This window comes from Camponotus vicinus, unplaced genomic scaffold (assembly GCF_025532165.1).
Source record: "Camponotus vicinus isolate PSW18456_S1 unplaced genomic scaffold, iyCamVici1.0 SCAF_12, whole genome shotgun sequence".
Lineage (NCBI taxonomy): Eukaryota > Metazoa > Arthropoda > Insecta > Hymenoptera > Formicidae > Camponotus > Camponotus vicinus.
The window spans coordinates 1,342,856-1,367,136 of NW_028141948.1; the positions used below are offsets into that span (position 1 = coordinate 1,342,856).

The 24,281-nt window shown below is 29.8% G+C and overlaps 3 protein-coding genes across 6 annotated transcripts; 1 reads left to right on the forward strand and 2 right to left on the reverse strand.

The window, feature by feature from the left end:
* Positions 1-127: 127 nt before the first annotated feature.
* LOC145962754 (uncharacterized) lies at positions 128-2,011 on the reverse strand. Of its 2 annotated transcripts, XM_083084069.1 has the most exons (4): positions 1,560-2,011; positions 1,057-1,224; positions 598-887; positions 128-364 (listed from the first exon to the last, which is right to left on the reverse strand). In XM_083084069.1, the coding sequence occupies exons 2-4, from the start codon at positions 1,211-1,213 to the stop codon at positions 227-229; spliced, it is 585 nt and encodes a 194-aa protein (XP_082940195.1). In that variant the 5' UTR covers positions 1,214-1,224; positions 1,560-2,011; the 3' UTR covers positions 128-226. The 2 variants fall into 2 exon arrangements, with proteins under 2 accessions (XP_082940195.1, XP_082940194.1); XM_083084068.1 differs by lacking the exon at positions 1,560-2,011 and having other exon boundaries at positions 1,057-1,310.
* Positions 1,729-4,422, forward strand: LOC145962755 (uncharacterized). The gene is made up of 4 exons (XM_083084070.1): positions 1,729-1,996; positions 2,450-2,703; positions 2,792-2,902; positions 3,321-4,422. The coding sequence occupies exons 1-4, from the start codon at positions 1,918-1,920 to the stop codon at positions 3,582-3,584; spliced, it is 708 nt and encodes a 235-aa protein (XP_082940196.1). The 5' UTR covers positions 1,729-1,917; the 3' UTR covers positions 3,585-4,422.
* Positions 3,543-23,819, reverse strand: Cep164 (centrosomal protein 164). 3 transcript variants are annotated; one of them, XM_083084065.1, is made up of 12 exons: positions 23,296-23,738; positions 19,019-19,489; positions 16,140-16,388; positions 14,118-14,903; positions 12,964-13,835; positions 12,233-12,652; positions 11,034-11,356; positions 9,118-9,545; positions 7,719-7,891; positions 7,267-7,498; positions 6,595-6,789; positions 3,543-6,326 (listed from the first exon to the last, which is right to left on the reverse strand). In XM_083084065.1, the coding sequence occupies exons 2-12, from the start codon at positions 19,095-19,097 to the stop codon at positions 6,079-6,081; spliced, it is 4,005 nt and encodes a 1,334-aa protein (XP_082940191.1). In that variant the 5' UTR covers positions 19,098-19,489; positions 23,296-23,738; the 3' UTR covers positions 3,543-6,078. The 3 variants fall into 3 exon arrangements, with proteins under 3 accessions (XP_082940191.1, XP_082940192.1, XP_082940193.1); XM_083084066.1 differs by lacking the exon at positions 19,019-19,489 and having other exon boundaries at positions 23,296-23,735; XM_083084067.1 differs by lacking the exon at positions 3,543-6,326 and having other exon boundaries at positions 6,673-6,808; positions 23,296-23,819.
* Positions 23,820-24,281: the final 462 nt, after the last annotated feature.

Consider the following 24,281-nt stretch of genomic DNA (forward strand, 5'->3'; position numbering starts at 1 on the left):
ATACATAATTTTAAAAATAACACATTATTAAGATAATTATTATAAAATAATTTATATTTGTTGCCTACAGATCTATTTTATTTTTTATAAATTATTTACTATTATTGATTTACTCTATCTTAATAAATCTTATATTTTTAATAAGATTTAATAAATATAATGAACATGTATAAATGATAAATCTACCCAAAATATAATACTTTTACATAGTTTATATAGTTTGTAATCAATTATATAAGGCATAACTTCTCGAAAGCATAATCATTCCTTCATAAAGTTTGTCGGTTTCAAAATTATTCTCCATTGGATCGAATATTAAAATGTTACGCTTGGGGCGATTTAATTTCTGTAGATTTTGCAGATTCTAAAAAAATTAATTAGTAATTTAATAGTATAATCGATTAGTTGATATTTATCAAAAATCTATTTGTATTCTTATAATATATTATAATTTACGATTTCGTAAATACTACGGCGGTTTTCTGAAAAAAACCTTTTAAAAGAATAAATCACTTTTTAGAAATTTAATAATAATGCATTTAGTATATATAATAGCAGTAATAAAAATTACAACAGCAGTAATAAAAATGATCTTACCGAAAATACAACGACATTCCCGTTAGTATTATTATTGCCCATATTGCGACGAATTGCTGTTATTATAAGTGTAAGGAGATAACCGCCAAATGCGAGAAACGAAAGCGCAGTTATTGCGCTTTGAAAGATCTTTGAAATCTTAGAGTCCTTGCCTTTTTCATCGTAATGCTCCTCATATCGTCGCATAGGTTTCTTACTACTTCTTTTTAATGGCAAAGCCATTGGCATTGTCAGGGATAATCTTCTACTAGATATATCTTCGCGCGCATTTCGATCCTCATCAGTAATATCTGCAAATAACGTAAAAATAGATTAGAGAAAAAAGTCTGCTTAGTATATATTTTTAATATGATTTTTTATAATATATAATAATAACAAGTAATAAAGATATTTAAAAAAATTGCTAATATTAAATTATAAATTATATTTAACGAAGGATTTATAATGACAATAGTTTACCATTTTCCGGACTTCCAAGGGAAGATCTTATTTGGATTAATTTATTCATTGGCAATTCACTTAAACTGCGAACTTCATCCATATATAAAGATGATTGTTCTCCAGTTGCCATTTTTAAAATGCAAGATGCATAAAATATCAGCAAAGTGCAATGCATAGTTAAATCTTCTGAAATTTGTGAATAAGATAAAATATTGGGTGCCCCAGAACTCATGGTACAAACGAGAAGAAGGAATAATTCTACATAAAAAAATAAATCAAACATTTAATACGAAGAGCATAATTATGACGAAATGGGCATCACTTCAAACAAATTTTTTAAATTAATATAAAATAATGTTCTTGAGAAGTAAATATATTTTGTCTCTTATTATGTAATCTTTTGATACTGATAATCATATAAAAATATTTCATTTTACATGTTCGATTTTCTTTTTCATACAGAATATCACTTCCTTCCCATTTATACCATCACTTTTGGCATCCCGATATAAATATTTTACTTTCAACAGTAACTTCTGCTTAATATGTTAAACACTTTTCGAATAGGTTCTATAAGTAGAACGTTGATAACTATGCAAACTTGAACTGTTACTTCTAGCACCTTCGTTAGCCTTTCTACTGACTTCTAACAGAAATGTGACTAAATCACATGCTGCGAAACATGCTGCGGATGTCTCCTTGCGCTTGGCTGGCGAAGCAAGAAGAGCGACAATCGCGTAACACGCGACTCAATTGGAGCTTCGTCGGAGACGCAGCGAAATAGAAATAAACGCACAATTAACGCGAAACACCCGTTATGGTCTGCTTTAGAAAGATTCTCGATAGTCTCAGTACTGTTGGACAGTTAGCGTCAACGAAATGTCGAATATCTCGTGTCTCCTCTCTTGCATTATCTGGCTAACTATATTTGATAATGTGCAGCTCGCAAAAACCGAAGGTGAGAGCTTATTTTTCTTCTGGAAAAAACTATATAAATAATTGCTGATTGATTATTAAATGTATATATCATCAAATCATTTATCAATCATTCGCTCTCACTTCATTATAAATATGACAAAAATTTTAATAAAAAATATTACATGTACATAATGGTATTAGAAATGAATCAATATATAATATATAACATATTAATATAAAATAAAGTTTAAAATAAAAATGAGAAAAAAACAAAAATTAAGTAGAAGATAAATTTTATATATTTTTTTTGTTTGATTTAGAAAGGAAATTTTCTACGCAAAAAGATATTTTAGAAAATTAACAATTTTGTATAAATATAGAAAGTATTAGTAATTGTATAAATAATTCACACATTGTAAAAATATTCTGCAAATTATCTTAGATTAAAAATAAATTGCATTATGAAAACAATTATTATATACCTTAATTCCAGATGTTCTGCATAAGATAAAAACAGGATTGCAGTATGCAAGTAATTATTTGGAAACAGCCAAGGACATCGCTGATTTAGTATCTAAGAGTTTAGGCGGCAAACAGAAGCAGAAGCGCGGTGACGATGAAAATGATGATGCAAAACAGCCATTTGGTCCTTCAAATCTTGTCTCCGCATTCTTTCACCTCATTGGACTTGATTCGCAAAAAGTCGCAGCAATCGCAGTCAATAGCGTTATATTTCTTGCACAGATGGTAAATATTATATGCAATATTATTAAGTACCAGTACTTTTCATATTTGCATCAAATTCAATATGTTTCTCCTATTTTTCTTTTGACAGATAAGTTCGCTCTTTGGATTAAAATCACAAGAAAATATCGCCAAAAATATAGATGACAAAGTACTCGCTTGGGATCCTTTAAAATTTACTTTAGAAAATAAAAATGAAAAAGTAAGTTATTGTAAATACGAAGAACCTCTGATTTCAATTTTGATTTAAATAACAGTTCAAAAAAGATTACTTGGATTTAATTTATTCAAATTTTTATCGATTTTTAATTTATTTAAATTTTTATCAATTTTCCTAATAATCAAATCTAAGATTTGTATAATTTTAGACAAATTTTTTAGATAAATTTTACATAAATACAAAAAATTCTGTTACATGTAATTATAATTCATATAATTAACATTATATATTGTACATGTAAACTTTCTCTCTCTCCCTCTCTTCTCTCTCTCTCTCTTTGATAAGAACTTCATATTTAAAAGAGCTATAAATTTAAGTCTAAAATTAATTTATAATTAAAATATATTTATATAAGCAAATGCAATGCAATTGCAACACATTTTTTAATTCTGTTCAATAGATTCAACATTTGGTTGAGCAAGCGAAAAATCCGAATCTACCAAATCAATTGATTACAAGAATGGCTGGTCCTGATTCTGCTTGTATTAGATTACTGGTATGCAAATCATCTCCGGTAATAAAAGCGGCGCAAAATTCTCTTAATAATAAATCGCAGAATCATTTGCATCGATTAATCGCTTGGCTACCTTCTAAAGAGGAATTTGAAACAAACAGCGACGAATGCGAGGGTAATCATACCGATTGTAGTTTATTTTTGTCGTAATAACAATTATCAGTGCGAGAGAGAAAAAAATAAAATTTCTTATCAGAAAATTCAAAGATATGTGCGTAATTATATATCAAATAATTATAAGATATAATTATAAGATCTCAAATAATTATATTTTCAACAGCGCATTATTTTGATTTCAAAACGAGGAAGAAGTTGTTTTCTTTTTCCCTTTATACTACATTATATAAAACAATAATATATAAATAACAAAAAGTGATAAATATATTACATTATATAATTGTATATTCCATATAGATTTTCTATTCATATTGCTTTGTCCATTCTTTGCGCAATAATATTTAGAATTCTCATTAAAAGCTATCATTAATAATCATTTTCCATAATATATGGCACGAAAAGTTAAGTATAAAAATTTATAATACTCTCTCACATAATCTTTCTTGCGTTTGAAATACCTTTTACGTACATTTACCAAGTATCTGTTGATTAAATATTCCAAATTCGGGAAACATTTCTGTTCCTCATGATCTAAAAATAAAAATTTACTAGTAGATAATTATATCTTTTAATGAGAAAAGATTCTGTTCATTTCGACTTTTTTAACAAATTAGAAATTACATAAAGTACACAATTATTCAAGTCAACATTATATCTACATTCCAACCGTCAATTAGTCTACATCGTACATTTAATGAGATGCGATCACATCATATTGTGATATTATATACGTTATGTGGTTATATCATCATCTTTCTCTAAGAATTGTCCAAGGTCAATACATCGAAGTAATCATCGCTGGGTAAATTCGATCGACATCAAAAAATGTTTGGCATATGGGTTCAATTCTCTATTTATAATATATATAATTTACATGATGTATATATAGTGTGATGTCTATTATTTGCTAAGAGAAAGTTTTGGCATTTGAAAAATGACTGATTAAGCATAGAGGCATTTTTGCCACGATTGCGCGCGATATTCACGATAATAATAGTCTTCAAAAATAGTAGCAATATCTTACGCGTACGTCTTATCACTTTTCTTATCACGCAAGTAAAAAATGTTCATATTCAACATAAATATCCAAAATTTGGTTTACATATAAAAGAGATATAAATTATAGAAATCTATAAAGTCTTCTATAAAGTATATATTATGATAGAATGTCTATATTTTTGATTCGAGTTTCGTAAAATCACAAGTGATTCAGTAGTCATTAGAATATCGCGCACGATCAATTATAATATACGATATACCACATATTCGTCGAACGCGTTTAATAATATATAATATAGTTATATTATGTTACAACACATGTGCACACGCGCGCGCATATGTTACATATCTTAATCGAAATCTCGAAAATATACAAAGAATCAACAGACTATCGAAGAAATGGGTCGTTACATGCATTATCGTACATCATAACATGCATTGTACCGTATGAGAGAGGGATCTCTCTTTTAACTTTGATAATATATGTATATCGAAATATAATATATGTCGTATTTACAAATGCGTTCCATAAAGATCCCATTTATAGATAGGTGCCTACGCATTCATCCTACATCATTAATTTACAAGCTTTACATGTACATAGCATTATATATGTATATATAAAGTTTATTTACCGAAAATCAAAGCACATGTGTCATCGCGTATAGATATGCTTACGCTAAAGAAGAGCTGATTAAGTTCAAAACACGCTGGAAGACAAAAGAGGGAATTAACTTTTCTAGAATAATTTCTTAAGTCTCTTTGATATTATATTGAACAATATTCATTCTTTGTTTATTCACAACATTTTGTTCTAAAAAATTCAAGAAGGCAAGAGTCTCGTCACTTAAGACACTTTATTTAAATTGAATTTATTTGAATTATGCAATACCGTAGTCGATCTATAAAATTTGTGGGACTTATAATTAAATTTATTGATTAAATCGATTCAAGTTTATCAAGGAATGATTAATTAAATTCATGAAAACTCGAATAATTAAAGAACGGTGCTCTATATAAATAATTATTGGAAATTATGCATTTACATCACATTGTTCAACTTTATTCTCTTTCATACGTGAATTATTTATCGCATAATGACACGTACAATATTCTTAATAATTTTGATCGTTTCGATTCGATAACGAAGGAAACAAGATTCGGAGCAGCAAGCGAGCGCAAATTTGAAATCCGTACAAATCGGGAATGTAGATTCATATGCCGGACAGGATTATCACTTCAAAAGGATTTGACAATTTCTAATTTCTCGAGAGAATTGCAAAATTGTTTCTAGCTGATTCCTAATCATATAAAATCTACGTAAAATAAATAAATTTGAGAAGTACATTGCACAATAAGCTATTCTATAAATAAAATATTACGCTAATTGCTTATCACTAATTAAGTAATAACAATATTATACCTTCAATTAATATTTGATTCAAAGTCATATGATTAATTGAGAATAAGGATTAATTTTACAGATGAAAAGAGGTTTGGAAAAAGAGAGAATTGTTTTTCTGAACGTTTAAAGGGTTGCTTGACCCGGACTGATCAGGTCGGTGGATTCGACACGAGCTTGGCGTAGCCAATCTCTTAGGTTTCTGGTCCTTTCCATCAAATTAGAAGCGTTTCTCTCGACTGTGCCAACGCTCGTGGTAAAGCCGCTATTAGGGCCGTATTGAGCGATAATATTTTGAGTTGTGGTAGTAGGAGGTTGGGCAGCGGTTAATTGAGATAAAATGTTGGATTGTATGTTGGGCGTACCAAAGGCACCTACAAAGAAATAGACACATCTATAATATGTTTCTGACAAACAAGAACAAATAACCAGATTATAAACAAATTTCATTTATCGCACGTGTATGGGACCATTTAAAAAAATCTATGTAAATCCAATTCCGTGAAAAATATGTACAATCAATATCAAATAACATTACTTTGTATATTATTAATGGATAATTATATATAAAATTAAAATTATTTTATATTGGTTTGCAATAATATTTAAATTTTTGCATATACTATATCTGTCTTTCTTTACCTTGCATGCTGTTAGGCTGCGCGGTGAGATGATGAAACCGCAACCATCGCAAATAAGAGTACATAAGAGCCGGTGTTGGTGGTATATTGTTATCCTGACGCTTGTTCAAGACATCCCAAATTTCTCGTATTTCTGAGTTCAAGTTCTCTAAACTTGCGATGATTTCAGTAGATTCTTGATAATGATCTGGCTTATCTAGATTTCCAACAACAGACTATACAATATAACGCATATTTATGCTGTCATTCATATAATAATTATGTATCACGTTAAATACAATTTTATTTCTTTCATAATTTAAAAAAAATAAGCTATTTGATTTTTTTTTATGAAACTGATAATAATCTATGAAACAAATACAGAAATAATTACGCTAAGAAAAAAATTTATATCTTTATTATATTTTCAGTTAAATATTTATCTTTAAATAGTCGAGCCTAAAAGACTTCCGACTGACATAAGTATATACATATATTTAATGAATTGGCAAGCAAATCGCATGCACGACAATTAAGAATCATAAAGATTAAATATGAAATGATGGTTAAGTAAAATATTTTTTTATTATTGTTAATAATATTAAGACTTTATATCTTATCATTGTTTATATTATCTAAAATTTATATTTTCTACGAAATAATCTAATTTCGAAACTTTATCTGTGCAGCATACCTATAAAAGTGTCAGTTCCCAAATCAGTCGAGCTGAAACCGCTGCTGGCGCTCGACATATCGCTCAGTGTCAATTCATCATTTTTTATGGAAGACGCATCGTTTTCATTTCGCTTGTCGTTTGCCACTCGTTCCAAAGACTGTTCCAGGTGCCTTAGATGTATAACTTTTTCACCCAGAAGACTTCTGGTGCGATGCAAACTCACCTCCATGTCAGAAAGCTCGCGTTCCTCCTGCAAATAAATATTTCAAAATTTTTTTTAAACTAATAATACTATCATATTAAAGACAATCTTTCCTTCATGTTTTTTATATTATTATAAAAATAGAAATATTTAGTATAGTCGCAATAATGGTGACTAAAACTTTATATATTATTTAAATAACGTCAAAATATGAAAGACAGTTACAAATTTGAACAAGTAACTTTTAATTTGTGATAATTAACGATACCTGCACCAATTGTTCCAGAGTGGCCCTCGCGCTCCGTTGTTTCCAAGCTCTTTGCCTACCCTGAAAGGCACTTCTCTGTTGTCTCAGCGCTTCGCGAGCCCTTCTCACCGAGTCCCTCTCCACATGGATCCGATGTCGGAAGAATTCCAGCTCCGAAGAGGCATTCGCTGGCGCTGTAAGAGAAAGCATTTGCTTTCGTTTTGAAGCAGGATCTTGTTTCTAATAAAGTAGTAAGTCTTAAGCTTCATATGTTCAAAGCCTAATATGAAAATGATAGGATTTGTGAATAGAGCGTGCGAAAGCAAAACTAATGGTGCACTTACGAACAAGTCGAAAGATATAAGCCAGATTAACCAAAGTAAAGTGTATATAATCCTATGGAACAGAAAAGAAATAATATATATAAAACGTAAACGTAGATATATTTTGTCGATAGGAATAATAGATACAAACGAGATATAATATATATAATATATACTGCGGTTCAATCTAGAGGGATGAAATATTACTAATTTGCAACTAGTTTTGAAATTGAGTTATTTACACATTTATAGAATCGAGGTATTAACAATAACTGTGCCAAAAAATGAGATATTCAATGGATAATACAATCGACAAATTAATATAATCGACTAGAAATAACTGCAATATATCCATACATAGTATATTATATACATATACATATACAATATACCATTTGTACAAATCATTTCGTAATATTTTAGCAAAAACATAAGACAGCGAGAAAGAAAGAGAGAAAAGATACAAATATAAGAAACCTAGAATAATATTGATATAAAAAAGGGAGAATCTAAATATAATAAAATTATACTTATTTACAGTATGCAAATAGACAAATTTTTCCAATTATTAATTTTTTCCAATATCATAAAATGGTGTAAAACTTTATTTATATTTTTCTAAAATTTCAAACACGAATACGATATTATTTCACAATCTATTAAAAACAGCATATCTTGAAAAATAGCTAAACTCACATTAAAACTACATTCTTTAAAAAGATAATGTACAATGCTATCTACAAAACATTACAAAAAAAATTATTTTAATAAAATTGATAACTTTCTCTATAATTGTGCAGCGTTATTGAAGTCTTACATTGATAAATATATGATAATAAAATCTTGTTATATAAGTTTTATTTAAAAATGTTCAGAAAAAAAGTAAAGTCATATATGCTTCATTGGAAAGTATAAATTGTGTCGTTTCATCAACAAAGTTATATATCACTTTTTAAAAGAAAACTAAGTTTTTCAATGTGTGATCGAGACCTGATTTGACCTAGTTTTAAATCTTTAGAGGCTTTGTGAGCAAAACTTATATTGCCTCGGAAATAGACCGGAAATAACGATGCGCGAGATAGATTTAAAACAATCACCTTTATCTTGGAAAGGATATCGCACTGTATAGGCCGTTTCGTTGCTCGGCAGCTGATCGCCGAGATCTTCCAGCTTCTTTAGCTGCTTTCTGATATTCTCCACGGGGTTCTCCACAGGGTTGTTGTTACTGCCACCGCTTGAACGACCCGCGTTCGAAGCGACTTTCTTACTAAAGCTCTTCTTCTTCTTCATCATCATCATCATGTTAGTATTGGTCTCGCTGGCGGTAGTGGTATCATCAGACTCAAATTTTGTTGCGCTCTTCGAGTCAGTGACGGGGGTTGCGTGTTTCTGAAACCCCGCGGCCGCCCTCTGACTCCTCGAATTGTCCGGATCGTTTTGCTCTCTGACTTGTTCGCTCGTACTCTGCCCCTCCTGCGATTTCGCGTTTGTCACTGGGCTCGAGCTCGCGTTCTTCAGCGGAGTACTGCGAGCACGATTTAAGGCCTATAGCCAGACATTAGGGCAAATCGCATGAACATGACGAAGCACCTTCACAGTCCGTTTAATCGGAATACGCGCCGTGAGGCGCTCGGCAAATTAAAACTAATAGGTATAGACTGCGAAGGTACTAGTGAGAATGATATATTGAAAATGAACGTGCAACATTAATGTTTCGATACAGAAACTAGCGAGAATAATATATCTACAGAATATATTTACAGAATTAATTATGTTTTTTTTATACAAAGCATCTCCGAATCAGTGCACCATCTGATGTCAATAATAAATTCTTCAGGCCATTTGGAGATTATTTTTCTTCAGCGCAAATGTCGAAGTATCAATAATTTCTAAATTATAAACGATTTAAAAAGAAGAGCTTTCCGCAAACTTTATGAAAAGAGAGAGAAAGTTAAAATATTACAACAATTACATTGCTTAGTGAATTTCAGATAGAGTTTAATAGAATTTTAATTTAAAGCTTAATTATAAATATATGTATTGGCAAAATTGGAAATTTGCAAAAAATAATGACTTTCCTCGATATTTTCCCTAGGGAAAAATTTTCTCCCCCTAGGGAAAAACGATCTCAAAAATCTGCCATTAGTAAATAATACGGTGACTCTAGGATATTCTATATGTAAAGAGGTCAATTTTTCAACAAAATTGATTCCATAAAATGGTTTGTCCATTTAATACATCAATTAATATTGATAATTTTTATATAAAACATTTTTTTCTAACACATACTATTTCTGAGATATTTAAAGCTATTTTTGTCTACCTTGTATAGTTATAATATTGTTAGTATTCTAGTATTACATATATAACACTATACTATGTATATAACTATTAATTATAAAATAAACCTTTTATATAACTTTAATATTATATATCAGATGATTTCTCGCTAATTACCGTAAAAACATCAAGTAATTACATTAAGAAGGAAAATATTAATGAGATATAACATGAAATGACATGCTTGTGCTGTAAGCAAGGCGTGCTCGTATTAAAAATTATAGAAATTGATTATTATTATGACGATTATTATTATTTATGAATAAAACTGATAGAAATTTTCTTCATTATTATACAAAAAACCAAATTCAGTATGCTCGCTTAAATAGATCAGAAAACCGAGAAATATAAAAAATAATTATTATCTAATTTTCCATCTACTTTAAAATGTATATATACATATATATAAACAATTATAATAGATAATTATTATTCGTCTTTATAATATTTTTAATTATTAGCTCTCTTGTTCAATCACATATGGAAAAAAATCCTGTGAAAAATTGAGAGAAGAATTCTAGAACTCCATAAAACTAACATATATATATCAATAATATTAAAATTTCTTCTCTATATAGTTTTGTAAGCTTATTTCAACTATATAAGTATTATTGAATATATGAAATCATAAGTGTTGATTCTCTCTTCAATTACGTAAGTAAATAAAACTCACTTTTGTTCTGACGACTCGGTCCTGTCCGTCTTCGTCCTGGTGGATGTCGATCTCTCGGTTTCCGAGGCCGTCGTATATCCCTCTTTTCTCCTGCTCCTTCTCTCGACAGCGAGACGAACATCGTTCTTCAATTTCATGTACTTCTCTTTGAGCGCCGTGTACTTGTCCTGCAGCAGCCGCTTCTCGCAACGCATCTTTTCAAAATCTATGCTATCCTGAAGAATCCGCTCGTTCTGTTTCCTTGCTTCCTTTTCTGTTTCTCGCGCGAAATCCGCGCGGATTTCTTCCAATCGCTCTTTATACATCTTACGAGCGAGAGCTTCCTATAATGCCACAACAAACAAATTATCCTCAAATATTTTTTCGGTTGCGAGCATCGATCGTGATTGAAGAATATCCTTGTGAATGATCATCTCTGTGAACGTCGCTAATATCTAATTTTATGAATTACTTAGGATACACATATGCTTACAAATATTCAAATTCAGATATATTTTTTCGATTGTCATGTTGAAAAAAATATTATTTATAATTTATCTTTTATAGTTTGTTAAAAATCTACATAATTTTGAACATAAAAAGAAATATAGTAATTTATCTTATGTTATATATTATATTTTTTCCTCAGTATTCCACACGATATTTTTACTCAAGATTTATATATAATTAACAAATTCACTCATTAAAAAACAATTATAATATAGAAAATTTTAAATAAAAAGATTACAACTGTATTTGACTATTTTTTATTTTTTAACTAAATCTTACATTTTAAATATTAAAATCATGAAATAAATAATATTTACTAATCATGTATTTGAAAAGTCACACTCTATTTATACAATATTAACAATTGCACATTTCCAGGACATTGACAATAAAATAGTAAAATCTTAAAATTTATAATAAAGGGAATAAAGTATCACACATTTATATCACATATATATCTTTTTCTTTAAAGAATATAAATATTGTTAAGCAAAATATATTTTTCCAAATTTGGACTATACTTTAATACACGTATTTGGGAATTAAGTAACTAAGAATTTATAAGATACTAAAAATTTTTAATGAAATATGAGATTGTGTTTTCTTTTCATTAAAATCTTTACTCGTAATAAATCTTCTCTTTCAAAAGCCACAATGACTTTTATAGTGACTTATTAAATCTATATTTTTAGTACATCTTAATTACTCACATCCATTCTAAAATCACGAAGGATTTCAGCTAGACATTGCTCGTGATCTTCAGTGAATTTAGTAATTTTCTCTCGTTGTTGCGTTCTTAGTTCGTTTCGTAAATCTTCGAGTTCTTTTTCCAGTTCTTTCTTTAAGAGTTCGATACTTTCTGTTTGTTGCTTTCTTAGCTCATACTCATTCAGCTTTGCGAGCTTCTCCTCTCCCAGATCGCGCTCGTGCTCGTTTTCTAGTTTCCCCATTTCCTGATTCCTTAGCTCCAAAAGTTCTCTTTTTCTCTCATCAAGTTCTGTTTTCAAATTGGTTAATATCTCTTGTCTCTCTTTCTCGTAACAAACTTCCAGCTCTGTACGAACTTTTTTCAAATTCTCTATCCTAGCTTGATCCATTTCAGTAATCAATGCTTGAATTTCCTGTTCTTCCTATAAAAAAAATAGTAGTTTCTTAATGAAATCTATGAGAGAAATTTATTTTAAATTTTCATTTACTTTTTAAATTAATAAAAGAAATAAACATATCATTTTTTGGATTTTTAAAATAAAAATGTAATAAAAAAGTGTAGTTTTTAAAAAATTAACAATGGTAGTGAATTATGGTAGTGAGTTATAATATATTTGTATCAGAGAAATATCAGTCTATCTACGATAAAATCCTCTCTATCAATTCAGAAAGAAGGCATAATTCATATTATACGTTTCACGAATTTATGATATGATAAAAATAATCTAAATACCTTTTGAGCCATTTCCTGTTTCACCTCTTCTAATTTTTGATCCAAATATTGTTGTAGCAAGAGCTTCTGCTGCGCAAAATTTTCTTCAAGTTCCTTTTTCTTTTCCTGCAATTTAACTTCGAGCTCGATTTTAAAAGCTTCAATTTCTCTCTCATGTTCTCTGTTCATCTTCACTTTCATATCATCAATACTTCGAGAATATTCTAGTTTAGGTCTGACAAATCGTTCTTTCTGCGCATAGTGTTGACTGATTTTCGATATATCGGATGATTCATCGTCTTCAAGTTGCCAATTTGATAAGCGGTTCGTCACGTGTCTTGCCTTTTCAATAATCGATCTTGTTCTGCGTATCTCATCGGAATCACTGCTTTTTGCAGTACTGCAATCTGTCTCGCTTTTAGATATTAAATCAATATTTTTCACTTTTTCACTTAATTTATTAGGCAAATAATCGAGACTATTGTCCATTTCTAGACTGTTCCTCATCTGATTGTTCGTCATCTGATTATGATGCTCGTTCTCCGAAACATTCTGCACGAGGAATCTCTTTCCAACTAGCTTTGTGTTTTTCGATATGGATTCGATTTTTTCCAAAGGCAGACGCTGCTTGTTAATCTCCGAATCCATTTTATCCTGATCTTTTTCAGAATAGTCGTTCTTGTTATCGTCATTGTTGTCTTCAGAAGTTGGTTTTCGCGGTGATAAAATGGAACCAGTAATTTTATTACTGATCACGGCCGATATTCGTGGATTTTTATCTTCAGACTCGGACTCCCAATCGTCTTCGGACTCTGAATACGTAAAATTGAAGTTGATCTCCTTTTCCAAATCAAACCGCACGCTTTTACGTTCCTCATCCAATGGTCGATCGTCTATTAATAATCGAATAAAAATCGAATAATAATTGTTAATAAATTGTATTAACGCTAACTAAAAAATTCAAAATGTCACTTGAAATTTTTATATGTTTAAATTGTTACTTTTCTATCCCACTCGTCAGTATGTTCCTTAGTTTTTAAAAGAATAAAAATATTTTTTTAAGTAGATTATATATGTATTATATCTTATACAGTTATCTTATCCAAAACTATAGTAAATGTTTAAATAAAGAACTATTCTGAGAAATTATATTCTGGAATACACATCAATCTTACCATCGTCCAATTGTTTCTCTCTTAGAATGGATTTGGGTCTATCTCCGCCAGCGTTATTAATTTCATCGGAAATCATTAATGCTTGGAAGTCCTCTAATTTTCCGCCATCTTGACTAGGTGTGTTATCCCTACTCCTATTACTTTTCAGAAACATCGAACCGCCACCACTGAGAGTCAACTCCTTTTGTTGACCTAACTGGCTTGGGTGCTTTTCTTTATCGAATTTCTCAGGTCTTTCAGGCCTCGCCAATGTGCTGGCACTAAGTTTATCGATATCAATTATGTTCTCTTCAGAACTAAACTTGCTGGATAGTTGCTCCCAATCTTTCTCGTGCCACGGACTCAGCGATTCAGATCTCTTCAATACTTCTTTCAAGTCAAGCTCTTTCTTTGTAGGTACTGTTGTTGTCGCGATTGTATCTGCTTTTTCCAGCAATTTTGGACATTCATAAAACTTTGGATCTTGAAATTTCAAGTTTGTATAATCCCTGGAGGCTCGATCGCTCGACAAGGATATTATATTGTCAGATTTCGAATCACTTTCTCTTCTTGATTGAAGCCTATCGAAAGACGAAGGACGATCCCTTTTACGCGAGCCGTCGATTCTTTCGATTTTCCGTAGAGGCGCCAGTTTCATGGGAATCTTGGTACCTACTATGCCAGGTTTTGGATGGTTAGTTTCTTTAGTACTTTCCCTTGGAGTAGCAGGTTCTTTCAGAGTTTCTTTCGGCAAGGTTGCATCCTCATGAGATTCAAGATCTTTTGCTGTAGTCTTTGAATCTTCTTCTGCAGCAAAATAATTTTTTTTTATTGATTATCATTATTCGTTGTTATATTCAAACTTTGTATTAGATACAAATTATTTATATAAAAGTCATTAAATATATTAAAACAAAATTATATATATAAGACTGACCATTATAACATAGAAAAGGCGCAACATTAATGTTTGTGAGAGAATGTCTGAAGGGATACACCAAAGTTAAGGAGATCATAATTAAATTTCGAATTAATAATCCAAAATAAATACAAAATATTTATATTTAAATTTATATTCACACTTAAAAATGCTTATGTTTCGGTAATAAATAAATTTGAGGAAAAAGTACCGAAATTTACAAAAGCTAAGCTAAATATTGCGCATATTATTGCGTTTTGTAGTGTGTGTATAATCAAAGTATTTCTAAAAATAATTATATCTGTATAAAAAAAATTGAAAATACTGGATATTAAATGAGAAAAGCACTTGTGTGATAATAAAATTGAGAGACTCTGCATTAAATTCCCGCTAACAGTCGTAGCGTGATATTCATGGCCGATACTTTGCGGAAGAATCTAAAAATATGGCCACGCTTTTCGTAATTTTGACGCAAAGCCAGAGGCGCATTTCACACTGCCAAGTTGCATCATTTTACTGATTACTGATGAAGCATCTAGACTATATCGCGTTAACAATGCTGAGAGTTAGGTGGCAATTATACAGCATGTGCAATTAACACCGACTTGTAGATTAAATTAGATTAAATTACTTAATCTCCCGGGAAAACTGAAAACTGAGTCATCATTAAGATCAAAGTAACTTGTGGATAATATCATTACATTACGTTAATTGTAATAATGTCAAGGTAGTGAAATTGATCCAGCAAACGGATGGATAGAAAAAAATAATTAAGTCGCTCATAATTAAAAGAACATGTGCTTTAAATTAAAAAAGTAATTACATCTCTTTAGTATAATTCACAATAAATTATTCTAAATAAATAAGTTATTTATCATTTATTTATTTATTAATTCATGATAAATTAATTTATAATATGAAAGTTATTTTTCCTTTTAATAAAATATAGTATATATCCTCAATTATTAATAAAAATGTTAAAAAAAATAAAAACAGAATACCATAAGGGGAAAATTGTAAATAGGAAATATATGGAAATAAACATATTAAAATATATCTGCTGTGTCATAATTTCACTCGAATAAACAAATATTAAAACAGATATAAAATATTAAGATACGTACCAAGGCTCATTTGCCTCTTGTTGCCCATTCTAGCCTGCTCCACAAGTCCTCTGTAAATTGCGTCAAGGGGATGTTCCCAGGTAGTGGTGCCCGTGGATGCCTGATAATAATACCAGGCACCACTAGCTTCGTGAAAACATGGGGACCAACCTTTGGGCAAGGCCGCCATGAGACCCTCGCGGGCCAAGTCCAGAAGGTGCGGTTCCGCATCGGGATCAATTCCCAAACGTTTCGCATAATCCAACAACTCTGAAATTCCATTGTTGATTAATCGATTAGTATGCCACTAAGTACAATATAAATTAAATAATCGATATTTCTGCGAAATTATTTGATAAAGTTGGGATAAAAAAATTTTATTTAATTAATTGATTGCCTTTCTTTATATTCTTCGTTCTATATAAAAGATAATTTCTATATTAATGAACAATATATAAATGTATGAATAAAGTTTACAATAAACATACACTAAAATTTCTCCTTACTTTATAAAACAAAATCTTTTGTTGTAATTTCAATATAAAAATAATTTCCTTACTGGACAAAAGATAGAAAATTTTCGATGAGTTCAAAATATAATGTTTATTTAATTGTTTATGGAATGTAATATTATCTACAGTATACAACATATTTTATTAATAATTCCCTTGTAAACTTAAATAAGTAGAAAGTAGTTATCGCTGCTTTCTTATTATATTGAGCTCATAAATTATACAATTCATTGATCACAGGTTAAAAATATTAAAGCATGAAGTCTCTTTAACTCATTTCATGGAAAATGTTGTCAAGAAATACTCTTCTAGCCATTGATATGTTCATTATTGAAATAAAATTGTTAATACGATAGTGATTAGTTTTTTTTATAAAATAGAAAAAATAAGTATAGTAGTAATTAAATTTAATAATTGTGATTGACATATCTACTTATATTAATATTACTGACATTTTAATTTATAATAACTACATAAAAGATATAAAAATATAAAACAAAGTAAACTTTTATTGATCTTTTAAATATTAATTTTCTCAATTATCAAAATTCACAGATATTTAACACACTTGCTACACGCACAATGTGTAAAATATAATAGATAAAAATATTAAACTTAGATGTACGTATTTCTCTCGTCACAGATGAAATTTTCAATATCATGTGAATAAAAATATAAAGAAATTAATTCTGATAATTTTATATCACATTTCTCTTCGATAATTTTATTCTACACTTAACATGAAAAGTTATATCATTGATAAAATAATATTTGATTTATATTAAATAACAAACAAATATTAAATTAAAAATATTTTCGTTGTATTAATTCATTGAATGCAAAAAGAAAATATTTAATATTATATTAATTTTCAATCGGATTAAATTGAAAATTTGATTTTATAGATGATAAATTAAAATTGCAATTAAAGATACAACATAATGAAACTCTGTCTCTCTCTTTATATATATATTATATTATATTAATATGTTCTATGATATAGAACAGACAAAAAATAATTGACATTTTAGAAAATTAAAAACAAAATCAACAGGAACAAATTTTCACAAAGAACCTATTTGCGTGCGAATGACATACATTCAACTCTTTCACAAAAAACTACCATCTATCTCATAATGCCTAAAGTGCTATCCGAGTCTAAACATTCTTTGAGATTAATTAAAAACGAAAATCCTGAAAGAGGAACGAAAATGACCGCTAGTAGCTTTGGGTCAAACGCGTGAGGTCGTGGAATCATAAATGCAAGATTTTTGCTTGCTATAAGGGGTCGCGAAAGAGCGCCACAAGTGTAAAGGACCCCGATAAAAAATTCCATCAACCCCAACGGCTGGACAGGTGATGCGATGGCTGCCATATGGGGACAAGACCACAGAGCCACCATCTGCCCTCCAACTCCGCCGGTTAAAGTGTTGGTTTGCATCTCGTCGACTCGGTCGAACGTGATTCCAGCTACTCCAAAGGAAGCCGAGCCTCGCGAATGGCAATTCCGGCGGAAAAATCGCCGTTCCAGATTCCGTAAGCGGTGCGAAAAGTTTTGGCCGGTGACCAAAATTACTTTATTCGACCGGAGTGACATGGAGGCGGTCGAATGCTACGACAAAACTTTCGCCGCACTGCGAATTATTGATTTTCCAGGAGCGCGCGCGGCTGGGGAACGGGCTCGGTATTCCCGCCTGGTGCGATGTAAATAAACAAGGAAACTTCTTGCTGCCGGATCTCTTTTATACTTCCACTTCTTTTCAGACTGATTTTAAATGGCAAGTTTCTTTAAGACAAGGCGTGTTTACTTTGCCGCGAAGTTTTTTCTCCTTGTTCCTTGCGAATTTCAATGACCGATAATGCACGTAATTCTACGAAATTTAAAAACAGAGAAGAAATAAATTAAAAATTTCTTTCATAAATAAGGCATTTTTAAAAGATATAATAAATTTATAAAAATCAGGGCCAGAATTGACCACATCATGTTGACAGTAGACGACAGTTACTATGATGGCGATGTGTAAAAATTGATCACATGAAATTCATACATATATGGATAAATAGATTTCTTGGTCAAGCTTTCCGATGATATCGGGTCTGATTCGTTAGTCGAGCACGGTATATTTCAATCGTTCGTAAGAAAAACGACAGAATTCGCGCATACTCGATAAAATCCACGCAGAATTACCATATTCGAAGGACACAAGACGTTACGGGAAGAAACGACGTAACATCGATCAGTTTGACAATGAACGCCCCGTCCCTAGGTAAACGTTTCTCCGATAATCGGCGAGTTCAATCCGATCTGGATTTGCGGGGGCGAACGATCAGGTGATGCAAAAAGGGACACGCAAATTCCAATCATCTGTCACGTATATGCGTACGTACCTTCGTTCGTCGGATGAGACGTCTCGTCGAAAACCTCCCTGCACACGATGGTAGCGGCGCTGTCTTGAGAAATGCTCATGCTAACGCGACACCCCGACACCCCATGAATGCGATGTTCACATTACGTGATTACGCGCGCGACAAGGCACGAGGGATTGATGGGCCAATTCATTCTTTGATAACGTAGCGATACGTGCGCGCCTTTTGCACTGCGCGAGGCTCGCTTGTCGGCGGTCAATCGGTCAATGTTGAATTCAACTTGAACGTAGGTGGTGGTAGAAAAGGAAGAGGGGAAGAAAGAGAGAGAGAGGAAGAGAACCGCCGGCCGCGCCTCCGGTTGTCAACTAAGGAATCAGCTGGCTGATAAGGAATGCTGTCAATGATCGTAGGTGTGCGCAAAAATGCGCGAAAACATATTTATTAGCAGGTGAAGACCAGTTTATGTATGGAACAGCCTTGAAGCGCACTCTTCTGAAGGTAAACAGTTAGTAACATGATAAGATAGCGCATTCTCAATTCTGTTATTCTTATCGATAAACTAATTATACTGATAATACTGATGATATAATATGTGCAAGAAATAGAATAATGTAAAAAGATGTGAAAATAATATTTAAAATAGCTCTTTTTTGATTATACACACTATCTATAAATTTAAAGATGCATTTTAATAAGATATATTTATCGAGATAATAATTATCATATTTTCATATTGAATTTAAATACGAAATAGAAATTATAACGAATGTAAAATTCTTTCTTTTTCTTAGAATCAATATCTATATATTAGAAAAAAATTTTAATTTCTAAGATGATTATATCTCTTTTATTTTTCATGTATTCTTCTTAATATATTAATAGAAATATCTGTATGTTATTAATTATTATATATCAATATCAATATATCTGAACATCTTTATCGACTACAAATAATAAAGTTGACGGAATCAGTAAAGTTAGAGATATACCATCTTGTATTACATAGTCAATGACAAGAAAGCAGCTATATGGATATATTTGTGTAGCCAAAGTAAACAATACTTTACTTTTAATTTTAATATATGTATTTTAATTTTAGAATTTAAGTTTTTATGTTAATAAATAATTATTTAAATGGAAAAATTTTTGAGATAATTATATGTACAACATTTATATGAAAAATATTTTATTTTATAGACATTTTATTTTAAAGATATTTTGTTATATTTTATTATATAAATATTTTGAGTATTTTAAAATAATATCGGGAATATAATTTGTTTATATGTTATATTATAATTTAGAATGTGATGTATGTTGATGATAATTTAGAATGTGCGTGTGTGAATCACTACCTAATAATAGGAAAATGCAAAGAGAACTACGAGGAGAACTAGCAATATGTTTATTTTGAAAATTATACAAATGAGAAATAATTTATAAATTACTGCATATTTCATTCTATATATATATTAGGTGCTTTCCATTTACATCAAAACTCAGATAAATCTCACTTCTGTCTTTCTTCAACATTCATGTTAAAGAAAGACAAAAGTGAGATTTATCTGAGTTTTGATGTAAATGGAAAGCACCTATTATATCATAAAGAAGCCACGAATTTGCTCGACATATGGACAAGATCAAAATCATGCACATAACTATAGCAATATTACTTTTATATGTATAGTATACGCACAATAACATGAATCGTAAAATAAAAAAATTAAAGTAACATCGATATACGGCAATTAATTAATAATTAATAATTTCGTTTAATTAATAATTAACAATTCATGCTCACATTTTAGAAAAATTTAAAATATCGAACAAAGTATATTTGATAAGCGTTGTTAAAAAAATAATTATTATCTGTAAGGATCAATATTCGAAGGATCGTAACAAAATTTATAATTTTTATTTTTTCTTCTTCAATTTTTACTTTAATTTTTGCAATGATCACGTTTCGATAAAGATCGTGATATCGTCATGATACAGTTTCGTGTCACTTATCAAAAGTTAATTGTAATAATCATAGCGAATGTATCAATATTTGTCATGATCACGTTTAAAAAAGTAATTTGACAACGAACGTAGCGTTTTGCACAATTACTTTACTGTTGGAGTCGCATGAATGATAACAAGACCATCATATGTAAATAATAGCACGCATATGTCACCAAGGCCGAACATCATATTATTGTCAATTTATCACTGAAATATTTTACTTTAATCTGTATATACGCGAAAAATAAAATATAAATATATTTTAGATTATAAATTAATTATTTATTAATTGATTAATGTATCATGGAATCTTTATGGAAATTATTGGAAGCTTCGATTTTATTGTTTTATTACGCATTCTTAGTGTAAATTATATTTGATCGAAAGTCGAAAAGTAAAACGATAAGTTATCGCAAAAATATATTTGACTCTATTAAAAAAAACGTAACAAAACAATAATTTATAATTTGGATTCTTATCACACATACTTCTTGATTAATGAATAAATTATGCGAAATAAGTAGTTCAAGATATTATCTTCGAGATATATCTAATTATACATTGTATTATTTAATCATTAATCGTATTATTATAACAAATAATTTTCTGATACTGGTCATGATGTTTAGGAAAGAAATTCGATGCAGTTTCCTCTACCATATAATACTTTCCTACTCGTATGTGTCGCGTGAATAATAACTCAAGGTGCGTAAACATTAACACGCTGTATGTCACAAAAACCGAACATCGTGTTGTTATTAATTCGCTGTCGATCTTATAATTTCTGTGACGACATTCAAACAGGAAAGTAATAGTGCCAGACGCTCCGCGTATATTGTCGAATTATTTTTTTAACACGATCGCAATTAATATCGAAACGTTTGCTATGATTATTAGAATTAACGATTACTAAATTTATAATAAATGACACGAAACTATATTATAACGATAAATATAAATTAAAGCAATTATTCAATTATAACGAGTAAAAATCAAAATGGCAGGAATAAAAATTATAAGTTTTATTATGATCTTTTGATTATCGATCTTTACGAATAATAATTATTTAATCAGCTGATATTATTATAATTAACGATTACTAAACTTTTAAACCTAATTTAAACTTTTAAATAAATTAAACAATGCGAAATTATTATTGTAATGATAATCTTTATTAAAGCATGATCATTCATAATTGCAAATAAAAATGAAAGCAATAATAAAAGTTGTAAATTTCGTTACGATCAATCTCTTTACGGATAATAATTATTTATTTAAAAATTTACATACAAAATCAAATATATTTTGTTCCTGTAAATTAAATTAAATTTTCCTAAAATGAGAGCATAAATTAATTATTAATTAATTATAAATTATATGATTATTATATCATGGCTTTGAATTAGAAATTTTCGATATTATAATTTGTAATTTTAATATACTATAATTATATTTATAATTTTAATATACTATACGTGTATGAATAATAAATTTTGCCTACAATATTATTTATAATATTGAATAAGTGACGTTTGAATTTAATATCGAATTAATATGCTAACAGAAATGTAAAAATATACTTTACTGAAGTTTAAAGTATTATTATTAAAGAGAAGAAAAAATTTTAAATTCACTCCGAGATATTAAATTGTGCAGAAATGATTACATGTATATATAAATGATAAAAATATGATAAGATACTTAAAGTTTTTTATGAAATAAAAATAAATTAATTCTCATTGATGCGGAAAAAACAGCAAAATTATAGTATATATTCAGTAAATGTAATTAAATAGAAATAAACTCAAGTCATACACAAAATGGTAATAAAACAAATAATTAAGATTTAGGAAAATTATTGCATGCAATTAAATTCTTTTTTAAATATATGCTTTTATGGAATACTAAACAAAAATTAATTTTTTATTTTAATTATTAATTTTAAATTAATTATTAATTTTAATTATTAATTTTAAATAATATTAAAATATATATATGTATGTATATTTATTTATGTATATTATCATTTAATAATTTAAAGTAAAGTTTATATATAAAATACATATAGAATATTTTAATATTTCACATTGATCAAATAAATTATTATGAAGGATAAAGGCAAATAATTAATTTCACAAATAATAAAATAATAAAATAAAGGCTGCGGTCAAGGAGACGCTGAGAATATTTTGAAGCGTTTGATGATAGTTCAATCAAACGCTTCAAAGGATTCTCAGCGTCTTCTTGACCGTAGCCATAACATAATAAAATAAAACAGGTTATAAATTACTCACAAGTGCTTCGCCATCGCACGATGCGTTCGCTGAGTCGTTATTTTCATTTCTCTTGTTCAGTTTCTTCCTGCTCCTTCATGGCACTCGCTCGATATTCACTCACGAAAAAGGTAATCACGCACTAATCAGTATACGATCACCTAGCAATTTATTTAGTCACGCTTTGTACAACACTCGCGACGTTACACCACGTCTTTTGTCGTTTTGCTACGCGTCAACAATGCAATAAATCTCAAAGAATGACTCACTCGGGATCAAAATAACACGCCACTCGCTGCATAAATAAAAATCGTACGAATTAGTAATCATTAATTGCAAAAATTTTAAAGAACGATCGCGCTTTGAAGGATCTCGACAAACGACGCACGATCTGCTCGAGTCTTCCCGCGAGAATGTCAAGGTTAGTTCGAACGCGTGACGCGCGTAAACATAATACACGTATGTATGTACGCCAACAGTTCTTTTAAGAAAATACCCAGTATCGAAACAGTTTTACCAACCGGTCAATTGATCAGTTTTTGTATCAGTGATTGGTAGAACTGTTTCATATACTGATTTTTTGAAAAGTTTATTCATCATCGTTGTCGCGATATTAACGTCCGAAATAAATGGAATATATTCGTAAGTTACAATTTTATTATTAATAAATAGTTGATTGCTCGATATTCACGAAAAAGGTAATCACGCACTAATCAGCATACGATGACATAGCAATTTATTTAATCACGCTTTGTACAACATTCGCGACGTTACACCACGTCTTTTGTCATTTTGCTACGCGACAACAATGCAATAAATCTCAAAGAATGACTCACTCGGGATCAAAATAACACGTCACTCGCTGCATAAATAAAAATCGTACAAATTAGTAATCATTAATTGCAAAAATTATAAAGAACGATCGCGCTTTGAAGGATCTCGACAAACGACGCACGATCTGCTCGAGTCTTACCGCGAGAATGTCAAGGTTAGTTCGAACGCGTGAC